The 21,309-nt window shown below is 36.0% G+C and overlaps 1 protein-coding gene across 2 annotated transcripts in view; it reads right to left on the bottom strand.

Annotated features, from left to right (window-relative positions):
- Positions 1 to 21,309, bottom strand: part of COL4A5 (collagen type IV alpha 5 chain) — a 243,894-nt gene that overhangs the window by 7,514 nt on the left and 215,071 nt on the right. The window contains exons 38-47 of one of the 2 annotated variants that reach the window (XM_007196386.2): positions 19,776 to 19,856; positions 19,030 to 19,128; positions 18,416 to 18,466; positions 16,920 to 17,105; positions 8,310 to 8,443; positions 5,770 to 5,842; positions 5,562 to 5,633; positions 4,614 to 4,742; positions 3,691 to 3,789; positions 1,995 to 2,207 (exon numbers count right to left, since the gene is read on the bottom strand). In XM_007196386.2, coding sequence (XP_007196448.2) covers positions 1,995 to 2,207; positions 3,691 to 3,789; positions 4,614 to 4,742; positions 5,562 to 5,633; positions 5,770 to 5,842; positions 8,310 to 8,443; positions 16,920 to 17,105; positions 18,416 to 18,466; positions 19,030 to 19,128; positions 19,776 to 19,856 — 1,137 coding nt within the window. The remainder of the gene's footprint in view (positions 1 to 1,994; positions 2,208 to 3,690; positions 3,790 to 4,613; positions 4,743 to 5,561; positions 5,634 to 5,769; positions 5,843 to 8,309; positions 8,444 to 16,919; positions 17,106 to 18,415; positions 18,467 to 19,029; positions 19,129 to 19,775; positions 19,857 to 21,309) is intronic. The other variant, XM_057538818.1, reaches the window with a different exon arrangement.

Raw genomic sequence — 21,309 nt, 5'->3', positions numbered from 1 at the left:
TAATTATAAAGTAATTTAAAAATAAAACTAACATTACTAATCAGGGACAGAGATGGAAATATCCCTGGTCTCAGAAAGAAAAGGAAGATGTGCATAAAAGGAAGGCCCATAATGATGAGAACATGGGCGTTTGGTTGTATTTATGCTGTAGGCTACCCATGATGATGCAGAATTCTGGTTACAGTTTCTAAACATGCAAAGAGACTGTGATCTCATGAACTCTCCATGCCTCTATTAAAACTATAGACTAATGGTTCCTAGTATGCTTTTATTCTCCCAGACAGAACAGTTTTAGTATTCAGTGTGTTTCCTCCACTCTCTTTTTTATACACCGTAATCCTTTCACTAATCCAGCAGAGACTATGTATTTACTTAATCAGGTGATTGTTTCCTTAACATCAAATCTATAACTATTCTTTGCTTAGCCATCAAGATATCTCCAGGTTGATCCTTGAGTGAGCTCTAGCATAGACCCTGCAATCCAGTATCACACTTGGGATCTTGGGCCCTATCATGGCCTTCCTATGTCTGAGGCATAAGCTGTACCTGAGTCAGGGCCAGTTTATAGCCTCTATGTCTGAATACATACTATGATGGGTCTCGTTTGACCAAATACACACATTTTGAAAAGTTATAGTGATATACAGGGTAAGAGATCCCATTTTTTCTTTGCATTACATTTGTGAATTTCATGATGTTCAAAAACTTCTAATGCTTTCTATTCACTTGATAGGTTAGGGATTTGAAGTTTATAAGCTTGATTACGGGTATAAGCTAAACTCTGACAGTAAAGAGAGAATGGACTAAAAGGACAAAAAGTTTATGGGAGAAAAACTAGAGAAAATTATCTAAAAGATAAGAGTATTTTCACAATGAAGATTTGTCGATTCTAAAATTAGAAAAAGATGCTACATAAAGAAAGCAAAAGAGAGAAGGAAAAGTAGCAGAGGGAAGATGAAAAGGAGAAAAAGAGAAGTAGAAGAGAAAGAAGAAAGTTGTTGGGCAAACTCCTACTTTATTAGGCTCTTTAAAATGACCTGTGACTACTGGCTTCCATGTAGGTAGATGTTCCTGGCAGGTGTGGCCATGTGCCCTGGAACAGAGTGAGCACAGCAGACCCCCGGAGATCTCTGTTGCTGCAGAACTGTTTTCACAGAATGGCCCAGGTAAAGAGACTTCAGAAGGCCTCTTACTATGGAGACCCCAGAAACTGGAGACCTAGACTATCTTCTTAAATGTCTTTATGGAGGCAAAAGGGATAGTGATTTCTAAAATAGGCAGCCCCAGGTCAAACAATGGGGCCTCAAAATGAAAAGTCAGAATTCCAGAAAAAGAAATGTTAGGGATTTGGAAGAGGTCTTGAAAGTCATTCAGTCCAGCCTCATCCCATCAACAAAACTGCCCACCCTAGCATAGAGAAGATGCATGAGAACACATTAAATGAAGTGGATCCTATATGGAAATATGGTGCTTTGTATAGCTTTAAACCACTCTGATAACACTGTATAAAGCTAAGGCGTTTATTCATGAACTAGCAAAATTAAGCAATGACCTTACTTTCTTTGATCTAGAAACCAAGATTCTCTTCAGCACTTATCTTTAACTTGATAAAGACCAGTGTCAGAAAAGAGGAAAATATCTCCCATGAGTTATGAAAACTGCCCACTTAAGCAGCTGCTATACTATAGAGAGCCCAGAGGATCTATTTCCTCAATAACTAAGCTAACAAAAGTACATATGGCCCTTTCCAAATGCCTTGCTTTAGGCCAAGAATTGTACCTCACACTAGCTAATTAATGCTTTTAGTTTAAAGTTAAATATTATTTATTTAAAACTTATAGTGAATATATTCAGCTGCCCTTGACATGATCTTCAGTTTGGAAGCCGCAAAAGAATAGAGAGAGACACTTTGGCCAAGGCTACTCTAGAACCCAATAAGATTTTCAAAACAAAAACAAAATGCATAGTAAGAAATAAGATGCTGATTATCTCACCCAAGTCTTGACCATGAGCTCTTTTATTTCCTTGTACATACAGGAGAGAAAAGCCTTCATAAACCTGGATAGTTCCCTGTGGGCATTGTGGTGCATCTGTTGTCTGGCTGTGACGTGTGATGAGAAATCCATGGGCAACAGGGGAGGTTCCAGGGGGACCTGGGGGACCTTGCAATCCATCTGGCCCGGGGGGACCATCCAAACCACGGATACCTATTTCCAAAGAATCATCAGTACACAAATTAAGTAAGTTCTGATTCACTGTTATGGCTATCGACACAACATTGTGACCCTGTTTGATTAGTTAATATTTATAGAATGTCTACAAAGGCATTGTCAGATATCATGGATTTGGAGATAAATAAAATACAGTCTCTGCCCTCAAAGAGATTTAAATGTATTCTTTTCCTTCTGAAATTGGTTGATGACATTAGGCACTAAATAAATACTGAGTGGATGGAACATTAGACGGGAAAAAGTGATGCTTATTTGGGGGGTTTGTGTTATCTAGTCTCTTGCTGTACTAAAGGAGTGCAAACCCCATGACGAAATTTCAGCCTGCTGTTTTGTTCATCAACGAGAAAGGAAGGGTGCGGCTGCCATCAACCTGCCAGCTTCAGTGCTGATAAACATTTTCCTTTGAATCTGTCTGGGGAATTATTCTCACGCATACCTTTTTGTCTAGAGAATAGGCAGGGTGCTCTAAGGAAACTTTTCAAAATGTCTAATTTCAATCTACCACTGGTTCCCATTCTCCATTTGGCCACCCGACTTGAGCTGATTTTAAAATTTTCTCTATTTACAGGCCTTTGGCCACCGTGTGTATAGATTTTCATTTGGGGGAATTTCACAGCAATGCTCATATATGTGATGAAGATGGCACTAACTTGCTTCTTCCCTAGAAATACAGTTAATGAAACAGGAGGGTGTTGGTTCTAGGAGCAACATAGTTATCACCAATCTGCCTTGTTGCCGCTGCTAGTTTTTACCAATACAAACCTTTATGTTTATATTATTTAGAGTTATATTTATATTATCTAAAGTTGTTAAAACATATTGAGGGACTTCCCTGGTGGCGCAGTGGTTAAGAATCCGCCTGCCAATGCAGGGGACACGGGTTCGAGCCCTGGTCCGGGAAGATCCCACATGCTGTGGAGCAACTAAGCCCGTGCACCACAACTACTGAGCCTATGCTCTAGAGCCCGCGAGCCACAACTACTGAGTCCACGTGCCACAACTCCTGAAGCCCACGCACCTAGAGCCCAGGCTCCGCAACAAGAGAAGCCACCGCAATGAGAAGACCACACACCGCAATGAAGAGTAGCCCCCGCTCGCCGCAACTAGAGAAAGCCCGTGTGTAGCAACGAAGACCCAACGCAGCCAAAAATAAATAAATAAAATAAATAAATTTATTCAAAAAATATTGAAAATTATCAGAACAGTTAAGTACAGTGAGTACCTGGAAAATCCTCATCTTGAGGAAAAGCTGGGTTTTCCAGTGCTCTAAACACATAAATAAAAACCACCTTTCTACGCTTCTCTTATACTGGCACATCTGTGTCATCCCATTTTTCCCAAGCAATAGACTCCCCACCTAGCTATGCTCTCTCAAGAGGAGGCTCTCACAGCTTCAATCGGAGGCCGTATGTCCAGAGGTCCCCCAGACTTAAAAACTAGTAGCAGCAGCACGTCTCACCTGGCTGGCCTGGTAAACCTGGGTCTCCTTTGTGCCCTCCTGCACCATCAAAGCCAGGGAGTCCATTGCGTCCAGGATCTCCTGGAGGGCCAATTGGACCTACAGGAAAATGAAGTAGGGTTTTCAAATGTGGGTAGAATAAGTCCACATCCAGATAGATTTGGGACACTTAGGTCCTCGAGTGTCACTGAATTCATAATCTGGTTTCGTCTTTAATTCAGATAAACGAAGGAACAGCTCAAGCCCAGGACAAAAGAAGCAGACAAGGATTTAGCTTTAATTTTAAACAATTCATTTGCCTCTGTGGAGATTTCCATAATACGGCAGTTGTGTTCTCCTTGCCTTCAGAACAAGATAGAGTGCAAGGCCAACTTTTATTATATATCTCACCATAGGCAAGGCTGTTACTGCCTGGTACACTTTATTTATGAAAAGACTGCTATTAAGCCACCTGATAAAACAGAAAGACTGAAATTAGTTTCTAGCTTTCTTTTTAATCAAAGTTGGCTGCAAGCATAGAGTTAAGTGGTCAACTAGATAGGATTTAGTTTAAAAATCAGGAGGCCTCACAGTGGGGAACTGATAGCCCACCAAATCAGCCTTCTATCCTTCTTGTGGTTGGGATAGAGAAAGCACCATATCTTAAATGCATATTAATTTCATTACAGAGATTTTAACAACATTAACCTAATCATTCAAGTTAGGATAGCCAGAGGAGTTGAAAGAAATTGGACTGGGCCTAAAAGAAATTAGGGCATGAGAAGTGAACATTTTCAAGAAAAAAAGGAAATGGAACCTGGTGGTCTGGTATTCTACTAGTTGCTGAGACTCCTATTGTCAGAGACAAACTCTGACAAGTGAAAGAAGAATGAGGGAAATGTTTTCAAATACATAAGGCTTAAAAAGATGATCTACAAAGGTACCTGGTAAACCTTGAGGTCCTGGTAGTCCTGGTAGACCTTTTAATCCAGGCTGGCCTGGAACCCCTGGTGGACCAGCATCTCCTTTGATTACAATACTCTGTCCTGAAGGACCAGGTAATCCAGGGGGACCTAAGAGGCAAAGCACATAAAGTTGAAGGTAGGGAAGAGAAAGGTCGGAAAGAATGGATGCCAAAGTAACCTCAGATCAGAATAAGAATTGGTTTGAGAGAAACAAGTTACATGTATTGGAATTTGCTATGTCCAACAGAAATCTGTTTGGGAAAATTATCATTATCTCACCCAAAAGCCTGAAAAAATAAATAATTTTCTTAGGGTCCATGGACAAATTAGGCATATTGTCTCAATTTTCAAGCCTTGAATCATGACTCGGTTACAAGAAAGTCTAATCCACTGCAAATCTGTGAACACTGGTGTCAAGGTTAGACAATTCTACTTGCTGTAGAGTCCATTCTGATTGTGACATCATTTGCAGTTCTGTTTGTTGTGCTTGTCAAGGGACCCACTGAACTAACTAGTAAAGGAATTTAGTAGATGCTCTGTTTCACAGTTTACAGGAAAACTCTTTAAGTCTCTCAGCAAAAAGAACTCTTTTCATATTAAAAATATACAAACATACTTATGTGACTTGCTCTTGTGATCTATTCAAGTGAATACGGGAAAGTTAGTATAAAGGTCAATAAAAATCTCATTGAAGCATTCTTGTTGGTCCTGCATCTACCTTAAACTTAAAAGGTCTGCTCCTGATATTACTTTATTGAAATAGAGAGCTTGAGAAGATTAGTTAATAGAGGGAGAGTCCTGCCTATTTCCCCTCAGTTGTTGGGGACTGAGACTCTGAAAGTTTTGGTTGAAAAGCAGAATGCAAACTTTCAAATTCTTCAGTGAGTTTAAGTATCAGGTATAACTAGCTCCAGAAATAACTCTTACCTGGGGGGCCAATAAGTCCTGGATCCCCCTCAGGGCCGGTTGAACCAGGTTCTCCACTGGGTCCTTTCATGCCTGCAAAGAAGGTACACACAATTGCACAGCAAAGCAACAGGGCCACAGCCTTTACCCAGCCAAATCAGAAAATGGGTGTCTTCTCCCAAAGGAGTTTAATGTAAAGGGGGAAACTTCCAAACACCCCTTCAAATACCTGGAAATCCTGGAACACCAGGGAGACCAGGATCTCCTTTCATTCCATTGAGACCTGGCCGGCCAGGATTACCCTGAGTAAATAAAATCATTAATTTTAGAAAAAAGTTGGGGTGAGGGAAGGAAGTGAGGGCATAGGTGGTGATCTGTAGCACTGGCTCTAGAGTCAGACTCCCAGGATTCAAAACCCAATTCACCTCTTATTAGCTTGTGTGACCTTGAGTTGATTGTTTAACCTCTTTGATGCATCATTTTCTCACCTCTAACATACAGAAAATAATAGTATCTACTCCATGAAGTTGTTGTGAGGATTACATGAGATCATTCATATTAAGTACTTAGAAAACTGATTGGCATATGATATATACTTAATAAATTTAGTTATTATTTTATTATCGTTAACAAAGGCACTTCTTTTTTAGTGTAGCCCTGATGTGCTAAGTGTGTGAATTAGAATCTAAGAAATGATAAAGTCTGAAAGACTAAGCAAAAAAATATAGTGGGCTTATTAATTAATTGGGTTTGAGGACCAGGAAAACTATGGGAAGAAGAAGAGTTGAAAATAACTCTAGAATGGATCTAAAGGGAAAATAAGTGTGGAACGATGAAGCTCTTATTAGCAGTAATGAAAAAGAGGCAAGGCTGGAACATCTTATGCCCAAACATAAGAAAGAACATTAAAACGGGGAGGCATGTCAGAAAGTCACAGGATCCAGCTTGAAGGGGCTCCCAAATCTACGACAGGTTTAGCATCAAAATAAGTAATGATAGAATAAAAATTATGAATCATTGAAGAGAATGAGAATTTGTGAGTCCATAATGATAACAAATAGACAGTAAATAGCAGAGAAGGGAGGCTCTTGCTTACAGTAGGGCTGAGTGGTATATGTGGAGGTAGTTGCCACTATCACAGTATTAAACAGTTGAGGCAAAAATCATAAATAGATGTTATATCTAGGGAGAAATTTTGATGTGGAATAGTATATATATTTGCAGTATCTTAATGTGTCTTCCTGTAGTTTTGCTTATTAGTTACAAGGGGAAGAATAGTAACCATGCAGTGGAGAAACGAGGTAACAACTTGATGGGAAGATCAAAATTAAGATAACTAATGAAGGGCAGATGGACATCATGGGCCTCCGTATCTGAGAACACACCACTCATGGAGTATTCCATCTGGGGATGCATAACCTGAATCTAATTACGAAGAAAGAGCAGACAAAAGAAGAAACATTCTTTTTTTTTTTTTTTAATGGGAACGGGCTACATTTCTTCAAAAATGTCAAGGTTATGAAAGAAAGAAATAGGTTTAGAAACTGTTTCAGATTGAGAGAGAATAAAGAGATATAACAGTTAAATGCAATGCATGGTTTGGTCTGGATCCTATTTTGGAGGAGGAAAAATGCTATAAAGGCTATTACTAAGTCAATTGATACAATTAGAACATGTGGGCAGAAATAAAAATGTTACATCGATGCTCAATTTCCTGAAGTTGAGAACTGTACTATGGTGATATAAAAGAATATATTTAATTTTAGGAAATATTACACACTGAAGTATTTAGTGATAAAGGGACATGATAGATACAACTTATTCTCAAATATTTCAGAAAAAAATACATAATTATACACACACACGCATACACACAGAACATACATACAGAGAGCAAATGGGGTAAGACATTAACAATTGGTTCATCTGGGTAAATGCGGGTTTTCACCATCCTTGCAATTTCCCTATAAGTGTAACATTATTTCCAAACAAAAATTAGAAAGGTGCAAATGTAAGAACTTGCATGAAAGAAAATGAATAGAACTCGACAATACCAGATTTATAAAATGTTGGTATCAGACAGTAGTCTTGAATCAGGCATAGTGACATGTGAACTGGAAGGACATGGGAATGAATGAGGTAGGAAGTGAGTAGAGAATGAATAAAGAGCAGATTAAAATTTTAAGTCTAGATGTCTAGAAGAATAGTGATAACAGGAAAAAATGGTTAGTTGTTGGAAAGCTTTAAGGACAATTTCTTTAGATATTTTTTTTCTGCAATAAAGCAGCCATCAGAGTTAAAAGACTGAGCCCAGACTCTGTTGGCTGCAAAATCTAACAACAATCCTCCTGAATGAAGGAAGGAAGCTTTGAGGATCCATAAAGAAGTATGTGACTTTCTGGGTCGCTCAAACCAAGGTGGAAAACACATGAACACAGACGTGGGGATATGCTATTATTCTCTTCTTACAGGTAAAGACAGAAACGCAAAGTGTCTGTCTGCCTTCCTCATAGACACAAAGTAGAAGTGTACAGAGGAGCTGAAATCTGACCCTAACTCCACCTAATTTCAAAGTCTAAAATATCCCCACACTCACCATGATTACTTCTCTATGGAAGGACTACTCCTCCACATGCAATGCTCTCATATATATATAGCCTAGTCAAGAGCTTTGACCAGTAAATGCTAATTAAAATAATGCAATTTGGAATTCTCATTTGGAATGCAAGCACCCACACCCCTTTCTCATCAAATACTCCCATTTCCTACCTGGAGTCCTGGTGGTCCTTGATCTCCTTTCAAACCAGACAAACCAGGTTGCCCAGGTTGGCCTGGGTTTCCTCTCTCTCCTTTAATGCCCCCAATTCCAGGGAGGCCCCGGGGACCTTCTGGACCTGGTAGACCTTGATAATGCACAACAAATAATCACATTTCAGTGTAACATAAGAATAGCATAAAAGTCAGGCTTTTAAATTATCCAAATACTATTAGTCATCTAAATACTATTAGTTTGCAGAATAAAATCCAGACTACATTAAATATATGGATCCACGCTGACTCTCTAATGTAAACTGGGCTGGGTTCTTTTTGTTATTAACACTGGTTTGCAGACTCTTTTAGTTTGTATTTTATTATATTTTTAATCCAATAAGCTCATATCTAAAGGAAGGACTTTGGACATTATAATAAAGATTGCTTCTGTAACCCCTAACTAAGTGTTTAAGTGAACCAAAAGAGACACCATAGGGCACTCTTCTCAAATTGGAAATGCATCAGAATACCCAGGAGGGCTTGTTAAAATAGATTCCTGGGTCTAACCCCAGAGTTCTGAATTTTCTTAGGCTGGAGAGGGGCCCAAGAATTTGCATTCTAACAAATGCCCTGCAGATAAACTAGTGTCCTGTAGCTAAAGTTGCTGGTTCATGACCACACTTTGTAGCGCAATCAGGGATTCAAACCATTTGTCTTATTGTGATTAAAATAAAATTGCTTTACCTGGAAGTACTTTTATTCAGCTTGTATTACTATGTAATTAAGATAGTTATTTAAGCAAACTAATTGTTTAATTTCATTTTAGTGATATGCTTAATACATGGGAATATTTTAGTGTCAGAAAGTTATTGATTCAATATAGTACTTTTGAATTTATTTTAAAAATGTTTTTGCATTATTTACATTTTAAATATTTCTGAAGAAAAATAAAGGATTTGGCATATAACTTCTGAATAAATAAAGTAATTTAAAAGGAGATTTGGTAAGCTCTTTCCTTATACAGTGTTTTAAACTTTTCTTTCTAAATAAAGATACTAGGTCCATTAAGCAACCAAGAAGATCTTATAAATGGCCACATTTTTTCTCACTAGGTGGGAAATAGCTGTTACTTGCCTGCAGAGCGCTAAGCAATAGCTGAGGTGGAGACTAAGTAGTCCTGCCTTAAGAAAATAATTACGAAGCCCCAAATAATGAACAGCAACTAGTGAGCACTTATACCTTCTCTCCTCCAGTAATCTTAGTTTTTCATTGGTTTCAACAAAAAAGGAAAATATGTAGGGATTATTTTTGAAGGAAATAACATAGGCATATGAATTTAGAATACTGAGTTCATGCTTACAATATGCACAAAAGGTCACATTTTTGATCCTATCCTTTCCAATACTCTTATGACCCAGAATCAATGGCTACAGGCTAACAAGGCAGCATGGTATAGGGATTACGAATGCCGGACTCTGGAGCTAGAATGCTGGGTTGGAATCCCAGCTCCATTAATCATTAGCTGTTTGACCTCAGTAAGTTTATTAACCATCTTAGCCTCAATTTCCTCTTCTTTAAAATGGAAATAAGAATAGTACCTACCTTATCAGGTTGTTCCAAGAATTAAATAAGATAATATATGTAAACACAGTGCCTGGCACATAGTAAGAATTATATAAGAAGTTTTAAACAATTATTATTATTACTAGTATTATCTTCATTATTAGTAAAACTGAAGGTAAGAACATATCTTTAAAATATAAACCTGCTTTTAATCTTTCGGCTATATCTATGTGATTTCATAATATAACAGTGTTCTATCTGTCACATGAGAAAGAGGAAGCAGGTTCACAACAGTACAACAATCATTTTATCTTTAAACAGTTTTAATCATATAGTCACCCTAGCCCAGCAATCAGATAGACACACTCAGAAATTCCCTTCCCAATCATAAAGAAAGGGTTGGGATACTTTGAACTTAAACAAATTAAAAACAACTTCTGAGTTCAAACCCCTTGATAGGGTTTTCTAAGAAAAACTGTTAATCTCATCCATATGTGTAATTTGGACTAGAAATCAGGTAGCAAATCAGGTTGTTAAGAGAAAAGTAAACTATCTGTGAATCAGCCTAACAATAACTAGGGTAAGATTAAGAGGAAGAGAAAAAGAAACATTTTACACCCCCGCTTCCCCAGTTTGAAAAGTAAACAGAACATTGTTACCATTTGGAAACAAAGTAGGCATATTTTGGGCATTGCTCTGTTTGCAATTAAAAGGAGATTTGGGGAAATTTACATGTTATTAACTCAGACCTCTTGTTCTAGAGTCTCTCAAAGTTAAATTACTGATTTGCTAATGATACAAGATTTATGTTTAACAATACTCAATAGTTAGCCTCTTCCATTACTGAAAGTAGCCATGAAAACACAGATCTGATCAATCTCAAGCAACAAAAATTCAAGGAAATAAAATCAATATACAGAGGTTACAAATGGGCCAGATGCCTGCCTAAATATCTTAATTCAGTCTTAAAGATAAAAATAAGTGTATTTCCACTTAAAATTCAACATGTTTCTATATATGAATTACCTATTATAAATAATTGAAACCACAAAGACCTAATGTCATTTCAAACTTGATTATAAACAAGTCACATTACCTTCACCAAAATGTTAAATACCAGAGCAGGTAGTATTTGAGGATAACAGTACTCTTCAATGACTTCTGAATTATAGCAAAAAAAGTGCATTTCTCTTGTCACACATACAAAGCATTAAAAAAAAAAAAAAAAAAGAATTGACCAGTGAAGAGTCTAACCTTGAAAACCTGGGAAGATCAGAGTTCACCAAAGCCCAAAGATCGATGTTAGCAGTATCAGACATCACACAGTACAAAATAAGATTATGAGTTAGAAGTGGTTCACATTATAGCACAAGTTAAACAATAATCCTCTTTGCCAGCATTTCTTATACCTACAGCGTAATCAGTATGCAAACAGAACCCTACAGGAGTATAGAGAGCCAAATATTTTAAAATAGAGCTTATTCTAGAAAATAAGCTGCCAATTTTTCATTAATGCAAAAAATGCAAAACTCTACTGAAGACATGTTAACACTGCTACAGTGGCTTTCCAAAAGTTAGCACCTTCAAAACATTAAAGTTGGAAAGGTAGTACCACTTCACTGATAGCCTTCTATTCCTCTGGGTAAAACTTTTGGGTAAAAGTTTATCTTGGCCTCTGCCATTCTTTAGTAAAAACATGAGGTGCAAATTTATTGGTGTGTGCAGGCTGCTCCAAGGAGCTACAGTTAAATTTAAAGGCCTTATTAGACAAATATACAAAGATCATAGGTGACCAAATAGAGAAATTAAAACACGAGTACACAGTGGCCATTACCAACTGTACTTCTGTTTGTCTTCTTTGAAAATCATTCCATGAAGCCAGATTGTGATTTTTTAAAAATAATCCATCAAGAGGCGTTCTTCTGTGCATTATTACTTGTAATAAGTTACTCAAAGACAAAAAGCCAATATATGTTTGCTCACTATTGAACTCGGATTTTCCAAAGATATGAAGACCATCAGTGAAGGGGCACTTCAAAATATTTTGGCATGCAATATCCCACCCCAAACCACAGAAAATATCACATTTACTTTATATTATTCAATGCACATATTAAAATAGGCTATTAACTATTAAAAGAAGGATCATTAAACAAAAAGATAAAAAGCCTACAAACAGGACAACCCTTGGTTAATGTTGACTATAAACACAATTTCCTTTTCTTACAAGTCCTGCTATGATTTATAAGCACTGAGGTTAGCAGAGAGAATAAATTGTGCTAGAGCACTGAATCCTAGGAATCAGAAGACCTAGGATCTATTCTTGGCTCTACTACTTATATCTATGGGATTCTGGGTAATTCAATCTCTCTGAGCTTGTTTTCTCACCCACATAATGGGAATAGTGTTGTCTGCCCTAACCTCCTTCAGAGTTGTTTTAAAGATCAAATTCATTTTTAAAAATGTTGACCTGATATCTGCCATGTGCAAGATGCTACAGGGAACGCAAAGATTAGCTAGACCCAAACTCTGCCTTCAAGGAGCTTATAATGAAAGTATGTTACATGATATAAATGGTAGCATGTCATATAAATATAAAACATTGCTATTACTACCTAGTAATAAAACTTTTAAAGCATTTGACAATTTGAAATTCAGGAGGCCAAAAATCAGCTTCTGTTTGTTTAAATGGTTTCTAAATCACATACAGCAAACTGACTCAAGACAACCCTTTGAGCAGAGTCTGGCAACACAATTAGCTAGATAAATTAGAATTCCTACCAAAGATAATTCAGAGTTTGAGTAAAGACATTTTATATATGTGTTTGATATAGAAGGAACAAAACAAGAGCCCTTAGAAAAATGTGTCATTGAACTATATGATATTTCAGTCTGAGTAAGTAACAAGGAAAACATCAGATCATATCATAGCAAAACTTCTAAGACTTTAATTTCTAAAAGGTACCATTTTAATGAGTTATATGCCAAGTCAATTTTGTACATGAGGCTCTCAATCCATTATTTCTCAAATGATCTAACAAAGTTTAACTGAAAAACAAAATAAAACAAAAATCTCAAGTCTTGTATATACGTGGTAATAACTAAAGATAAGCTGATGAATTGATTGGTAAATTTTAAATCCAGTTTCCACTTAAGGTTGTAGTCTTCAACTGTTGCAAAGAAGAGAACACTGCAGATACCAGGTTCCAATAACTATGTAATTTAGAGTACATCTGGTAAATAAGTTGTCAAATCGGTTTTAAAGTAATGTGGCTACTTTCCTTTTTCTTCTTTGAATATATTCTAGTGTCTCAGAAGAAAACAATATTCTAGCTGACAGTAAAGTCTGGAAGTGATCAAGGCAGCAGACTTCTATGTAAGTCAGATAGGGCAGGACTCAAAATTACTTCAAAGAATACCCTAGTCTTCTCTTTATCTTGGCAATAGTTAAATAGCATGTGTTTGTCTTAATCTTTTTGATGACATCCATTTAGGAAAAACACAAGAAGCAGTTAGTAGGGGTTGATGGAGCTTTTAAGTTAACAGAAAACAAGAAAGTGAAGGCAAGGCCCAGTCTGCTATCTATAAGAGTCTCCTAAAATGGCAGAAGCAGCTTTGCTCCAACACTTATCATATTTATAACTAGAATAAGAGGCCAGATCATAAGCATCAAGCTATATAACTACCTTTGTGGAAAGATGATACGTGTTACTAGTAGAACAGACACTTAACGGAGTACTGGAGAGCCCCAAGTCAGACTCCCAGCTATGCCAGTAACTAACAATATGACCTTGAGCAAGCTTATTAACCTCTTTGGGCCTTAGTTTTCTCATCTGTGACTAAACTTTAGACAGGTTCCTCTGAGCCCTCTTCTCAACTAGGCCTCACCCCTTGGGCCCTGGCCTTGGTCTGTTGAGTCCAGTTTTAGCAAGAATCCTGCTAAGTCAGTTTAGGGAGAGCCTCCCCACCCTTGATATCTGATCAAGTTCCTCATTCCTTATCCTGATGTCTAAGTCCTTGGACTGCCTTTAGCGAGAACTCTAAAAAGCCAGTTTAGCAAGAATCTGCTTACCCTTGATGTCTCCTTTTAGTAATTTTTCATCCACTGACTCCTTCACTCTGCTAGTGGACTATAAATCTCCATTTGACTTTGTTGTACTCAGAGCTGAGCTCAGTCTCTCTCTCCTATTGCAATAGTCTCTCCCCTAATGCAATAGTCTTGAATAAAATCTGTCTTGCTATCATCAAGTGTCTCATGAATACCTCTTTGACAAATGTAAAAATTAGGTCCTTCTAGATCGATAATCTATGGTTATATGAAATAATGGGTTTGTGGGGGAGTAATAAACCAGGGAATCGATTCACACAGAGATAGATGGCTTCCTAAAAAGAATCTTGAAAAATTATGAATTTTAAAATCATAAGAAGAGAAAATTTCCTGCCATTTCCAATAGCCAGAACTCAGGATTATACTTCTTCCCGTTTTAGTTCCTCCTTAGAAATTTGAAAAGGGCTATTTATCTTGAAAAATAATAAACACACTCAGATATTTGTGGTTCTTTTTACTCCTGATTAGGTGAACATCTTTTAATATGAATCAGCAGTTTTCTAATGGGCAGCTCTTGGTAACTGTTCTTGGGTGTGTACTTTTTATATGTATAGGATGAAAATAAGATTAAGAGGTTTCTAATCTGTGCTGGTTGCACTGACTTTTTTTTTTACTCTGTGCCTATTAGTCCATTTACATAGCAGTAGAATTTAGAACTTTGTGACAAACCAAAATGTGAAGATGGGGTGGTTTGAAAAATTACAAGAGGTATGGCTCATCAAGAATTGCATATTTGCAGGATCTGGTAATACATATTATTGTTTAAAAAGAATGTCTTTTTGAAGAATAGTTCAATTTCATTTACATTAACAGATACGAGGCAAAAATAGGAAATACACTCTAAAGGTAAACGTAAAATAGTATACAATATACTTTTGAGTACTAAAATTTTTCAACTAAAAATGACACAAATATATGAATTTTAAAATGATAAATCAGTTTTCCTAATTAGGTAATTTTTAGTTATTCCAATAGACAGAAAAACTGGACTCTGCAAGTTCCTGACAACTTTCAGAGATAGATCAACACGTAAGAATTGAATTGGCATATATGCTCTTAAAATATATTCAAACACTTGAAAATATTAGGTACAGGTGTATATACACCTATATCACACATATACATACACTATATATGTGTATATAAATAATATACACATACATATATATATAAAAATATAAGAAAAGTTTCATACTTCATGCAGATACTACTTTGGAGTTAAGGAGCTAACCTGTAGGACCTGGATAGGGATCAAAGTTCACCAAGGCCCAATGTCATCATTAACAAAAAGGAAAAATATCAAAATTGTTAGAAATATCAAGAAACTAAAGCATTACACTAACTTCTTTCAAGTTAAACTTTAATTCAATAAAAGAATACTCTGCAAGCTCATATTCATGCATCTGTATATAAACCAAATTATCACCACTTCACATCAACACTAAAATAAAAACAGCACATGTGACATATCATGAAAGACCAAAAATCATTTTTATAATAATTATTACTATGAGTGCAGACAACAACAATCAATTCTAAAAGCAATTGGGTTTAAAATTCCACTTCAATTTGTAGTTTATGAACAAATCGAGAAGTCACAAATACTCATCAGATGTGTGTTCTTCTTCTGACTACTTTGTTATTATTTCTTTTAGAAACAGTAATTTTTAAAGAACCTTTTTGACTGATGTCTTTATGTTGACATATTTCAGAGTAATGTTCAGCATTGAGCTCTATTACTGGTAAGAATAAACAGCCACAGTGCTGATTAAAATACAAAAAAGGATAATAGTTTGGTTTATTTGAATTATTGCATGCATAACCAAGCAAGATATTTGTGTCAATTCTTTACATTACATGCAAGAGAATTAACATGGCTGAGGAGATTTTCACTGCTTTTCTTCAGTAGTAAACCAAAGTAAAACTTTAAATAACACTCTCTATAAACAGTCAAATCAGATCAGATAAAATCTAGTTTTGAAAATGATCTTCTGAACAAAGTATGTAATCCATTTAATTCATGTTTTTAGAGCACATCGTATTAAAACTGACTGCAATCACTTCAGAGTTTATGGAAATTTTCACTTCTAAATACATTTTAAAAATGGGTCAGAGACCTTCAAAGGATAAAAAGGCAATTGCTTTGATTTTTAATCTTACATTTCTCTTATTTTTAAAAAATCAATGAGGGCCAAGTTTTCAATAATTAGAAATATAAAAATTGAATATCAAGTCTCAAGAATGTATTAATAATCTGTCTCCAGTGATTGAGCTCAGCGACATTAATTCAGGATGAAAATGAGCGGTTCCAAACTTACTAAAATGAAATGACACAGCACAAACACAAAGTGAAAAGTGAACATTGGATGCAAAACTGAGACTACTAGAGCAGTTAACACAAGACAAATGAGGTATAGACATGAAGCTGGTATGAAGAGATCACTATTCAATTTAATCATGCTGTGATGTTGAAGATACATTTGATTGCCTAGCTCCTAGAGAAGATAAAATTTCTTTATTGTGCTTGGTGACATTTGCTGATCATGTGACAGAACCATAGCAACACTTTTGGTATGGACCACAAGCATCTATTGGGTGATCACTAAAATGATTTCTGTGATGACATGCTGAGAAGCTCACATTAAAAATGCAGATGACATTTTGCTGCCAGGTTATCAGTATAGCTTTATGTTTAATAAAAAGACTAATAAATCCACTATTTCCTTTTTTCCTCCAAGTTGGCATGTTTTAGTTCAACTTTAAATGATGAAACGCATTACTGAGAAGAATTATTAGATGCCATGGAAATGGATTGAGCTATGAATAAAACAAGCTATTTCTTTTTAAGAAGTTCTTTGGATTATAGATTCTAAAGTCCTAAAGACTGAATAACCTACCAGCAAAATGAAATAAATGGACTAATAAATAGACCATTCCCCTACCACTCATGTACATACCTGGTCTCCCAGGAGGACCTTGGGGCCCAGGGTTGCCTTTAGGGCCTTCCAGAGCTGGACCTGGAGAACCAGGAGGGCCTGGGGGACCCTGCAGACCAGGGAAACCATGAAAGCCTGGTTCACCCTTTGGACCTGGAAGGCCAGGGTTTCCTGGAATGCCAGGTAATCCTCCATCACCCTTTTGACCTATGAAAGTGAAGTCATGTTAGAGAACACATTAAATGATACTGAATATCAGGCTTGCCTGTAAGACTAAAGCTGCTCTCACTTACTAGAACAAGTAATGGAATTTACTGAGGTCATTTCTACCTCCTACCAAATCCCCAGCCCATCCAGAAAACCCATACTGTTATTTCTATGTATAGAAATATAGAAACAATAATAACTTGCATCCTAAAAGATATCCTTTGTATTAGGACATAGAGCAATGATCACATGACCAGTAGTTATGAGAAAAAAGGAGAAAAAAATAGAAAAGTATAAAATATCTGCAACAATAGGTTAGAGATAGCTGGAGGAAATTCCTAACACAAATGTTCTGAGACTAATTCTTGAGACCATTGGAAGATATGGATCTTCAACGGTTGCTGTGTGTCCGTGAAGACCATTCTATCCAAGATTTAGAAACACAATCTAGATAAACTCTTTTCAACACCTTTTCTACACCACCGACATGCTTGAGAGCAATAAAACAGTCGCACATTAGAGTAATAATTTTTATGTTGGATTCATGAAAAAAATACAGGAATTTCTAAGAGATCTATGTGTGGTTTGAAAAAAGTCTCCATAGAATAGCCAATGGTCATTTCAGAACATAAACATACATATCTGTACACACATTCAGTCATTTAATTGACTACTTGGTGCTTACAATAATAGTAAGAACAAATGAGGGAAGGTAGATGCGTGTGCACACCTACCCATCCAAAACGCAAGATGTAAATTAAGATGGAGTTTTCAATAGACATTTTTATTATGGTACATATTTCTACAGTTTTCTTATATTACCTTGGTTTTGGTTTCCATGGGGAGAAAAAAGTGTTTTTCTTCTGGCTAAAAGGGTTTTTAAAAACTTAGTGAAATCTACCTCTTCATACAATTTTGCTTTCTTTTTTAAATTTTTTTTTATTTTAACATCTTTATTGGAGTATAATTGCTTTATAAGGTTGTGTTAGTTTCTGCTGTATAACAAAGTGAATCAGCTATATGTATACATATATCCCCATATCCTCTCCCTCTTGCGTCTCCCTCCCACCCTCCCTATCCCACCCCTAACATTTATTTATGAGGTTAATGAAGAGATATTTATATGTAAATATTCTTAATGGTGCATTTTTTATAGTACAACTCTTTATACTAAGTTGCTAATTAAGAAATGCTTTAAGATGTAACTCTAGCTTTGAGTTGTCTGGGGTTGTATGTGGAGATGAATAACTAAGTGTACTGGAGAATATTATATTTTATGGACTGATTTAGCATGCTTCATTAAAGTTTACCAGAAAGTCCTGGAAGTCCAGGGGGTCCTGGGATTCCAAAGCCTGGTTGACCTGTTAGAGAATAAACCAAAAATTCTCAAATAGATAATAATAACTGAAACAAGGACAAATTATTTTTGGATCATTTAGGTTTTTCGTAAGTGCTGCAATGTATATTATATGAAACATGAAGACATTTCCAACATGGAACTACAATTCTAACATGAGAAAACCATATAAACTTATAGTCTATTTGTGATGAGTGTTATCTTTAAAAACTCATGTCATATGAATATATGTGTGTATATATAAATGGAATAGAGATTGCATAGTGAAAGGAGGTCATCCAGAGTAGTTGACTTCTTGATGACAAGAAGTTGTCCAGGTAGCTTCTTGACATGAAAAATTGAACAAGAAAGGATATGGAGTTTTTCATAAGAGGGAGGCAACTTTATCGATAAATGTGAGGCAATATTCTCAGGATGGAGTGGAAGAAGGTAATTAGGAAGGGAAAAGTGTGTGGTAGCTTAGAGGGTAAGAAAGAAGATACAATTTCACTATGGGTAAAAATGGGCGAAAGTTAAAGTAGACAAGGAAGAAATTAGAAAATTAAGGACAATAAAAAAATATAGCACCTGGTTCACCCTTCTGTCCAGCTGGTCCAGGAATACCATCTTGACCTGGTTTGCCTTTTTCACCTGGAGGCCCTGGTGGCCCAGGACGACCTCCACCACCTGAAGAACAGAGTACAGCAGGTTACACCTATCTTCCCAATTCCCTTTTCCTTCCATATCCCCAATTCTTTCCATTTTGGCTTCAAAGAGTTCTACCCAAAAGACACAGAGTGTCTCTGGGACACTCCTTTAAATCATGAAATCTTGTGGAAAAGAAATACAGGATAATTTGAGAATAAGGAACTGCTTTATCATTCATTCAGTATTCAAAACATTTCACTTTCTCATTTTAATCTACCTTTAGAATATATAAGAAAGCAAGATGTGCGTGTGTGGGGGGATGGAAGTGGGGTGTATTATAGGCCTCATATGGGGCCAAAGGAAGTGATTTGCTTTAGAATTCAGTAAACAAAGAAAACTACACCTTGCCATTCTAAAATAATCAGAGCGTCTATCTACTATTATAGGATACTTGAAATAACTCTCCTTGGAAAAAGTGAGCCCCCAAAATAAGGCCCCATAATAATAATTTTAAGCAACTTTTATTAAGAATTGTTCACTTCGTACCTAACAGGTAGTATTAAGTGAATGATCACCATGTTCCTTTGTCTTGAAAATGTTCACAGCTCCCAGAAATGATTTGACTTTCCAAAAATGAATAAAGCCTTAGTTTAACAGAACAGCAAACCCTTATTTTTCATTCTTACCTACAGGACCAGGTTCTCCTGGAAGGCCAGGGTTCCCAGGAGGACCATTAATACCTTTTGGTCCAGGAAGGCCTGGGGTTCCTAGAGTAAAGAGCTCAATTTAATGATAAAAGAAAAACCGCACTGCTTTGAGAGCTACAATTCAAATTTACAATTTAGAGTGTTAGCATAGAAACAGTGAAGAATAGAAAGAAAACCCAAAAAGATGCTGGTGTTTGCTTGATGATTTAAGAATAATTTTAAGTTTTAAATTGATTTATCCAGAGGTTGACATTATTTTATATTCATAATAAAAACAATTATCACCATATTATACTGGTAGAATTAATTGGTAGGATTCCATTGTATGGATATACCAAATTTTTAAGAATCCATTCATTTCTTCTTGGACATTTGGGTTGTCAGGTTTTAGCTATCATGAATATCTATTCTATTTATGGAAACCTGGTCTACTTAGCTATTATGAGTAATGCTGCTATGAATATCTCTGTGCTGGTATTTTTGTAGACATACGTCTTAATTTATCTTGGGTAAATACTTGGATAGGAGTGAAACTGCTGAGTCACAGAATAGGTATATGCTGTGATTTATAAACAAACAAACAACAATATTTGGGAATTCCAGTTGCTCCAGATCCTTGTACAACATATGGTGATACCAGTTGTTTTAATAATAGCCATTCTAGTAGAAATGCAGTGCTACCTCATTGTGGTTTTAATTTGCATTTCTTTGATAGCTAACGATATTGATCACTTTTGCACGTGTTTATTGAACATCTGTGAATCTTCTTTTGTGAAACGTACGTTCCAAGTCTTTGGCATTTAGAAAAATGGATTGCATGTCTTGTTATTATTGAGTTGTAGAAGTTCTTTATACATCCCAGATATCAGTCATTTATGAGATACATGTTTTGCAAGTATCTTCTAGTCTGTAGCTTCCCTATTCATTTTCTTAATGGTGTCTTTCGATGAGCAGAAGAAAAGAAGAACTCAGTTTCTTTAAAATAAAAAAACAGTGTGGAGCAATCGGACATCTGTATGAAAAAAAATGAACCTTGACCCCTAATCACACCATAAAACTATTCTTCTTCGAGACAGACCATAAACCTAAATATAAAACCTTAAACCTTAAACATTGAAAGTTACAGAAAAAATTAGAATATTTCCATAAACCTGAGTAGGCAAATATTTCTTGACTAGGACACAAAAAGCACTAACCATGAAAGAGTAAGAAAGGACTTTATTAACATCGCATGACAGCATTAAGAGAGTGAAAGGCAAATTTGAGACAGAAAGAATCTATTTGTAATACATATCCAGAATATATAAAGAACTGCTCTGAATCAATAAGAAAAAAGGCAAACAACTCATTAAATAAGAGCAAAAAAACTTGGAGCAGGCACTTCATAAAGATGCCAAATGGCCAATAAGTATATGAAAAGGTGTTTAACATTGTCATTCATTAGGAAAATGTAAATTAAAACTTCATTGAGATACCTCTATATACCCACAAGAATTGCTAAAATTAAAAAGAC

The sequence above is a fragment of the Balaenoptera acutorostrata genome, chromosome X (assembly GCF_949987535.1).
Source record: "Balaenoptera acutorostrata chromosome X, mBalAcu1.1, whole genome shotgun sequence".
In the NCBI taxonomy this organism is placed as follows: Eukaryota; Metazoa; Chordata; class Mammalia; order Artiodactyla; family Balaenopteridae; genus Balaenoptera; species Balaenoptera acutorostrata.
This window is presented reverse-complemented; position numbering and strand designations above follow the sequence as displayed.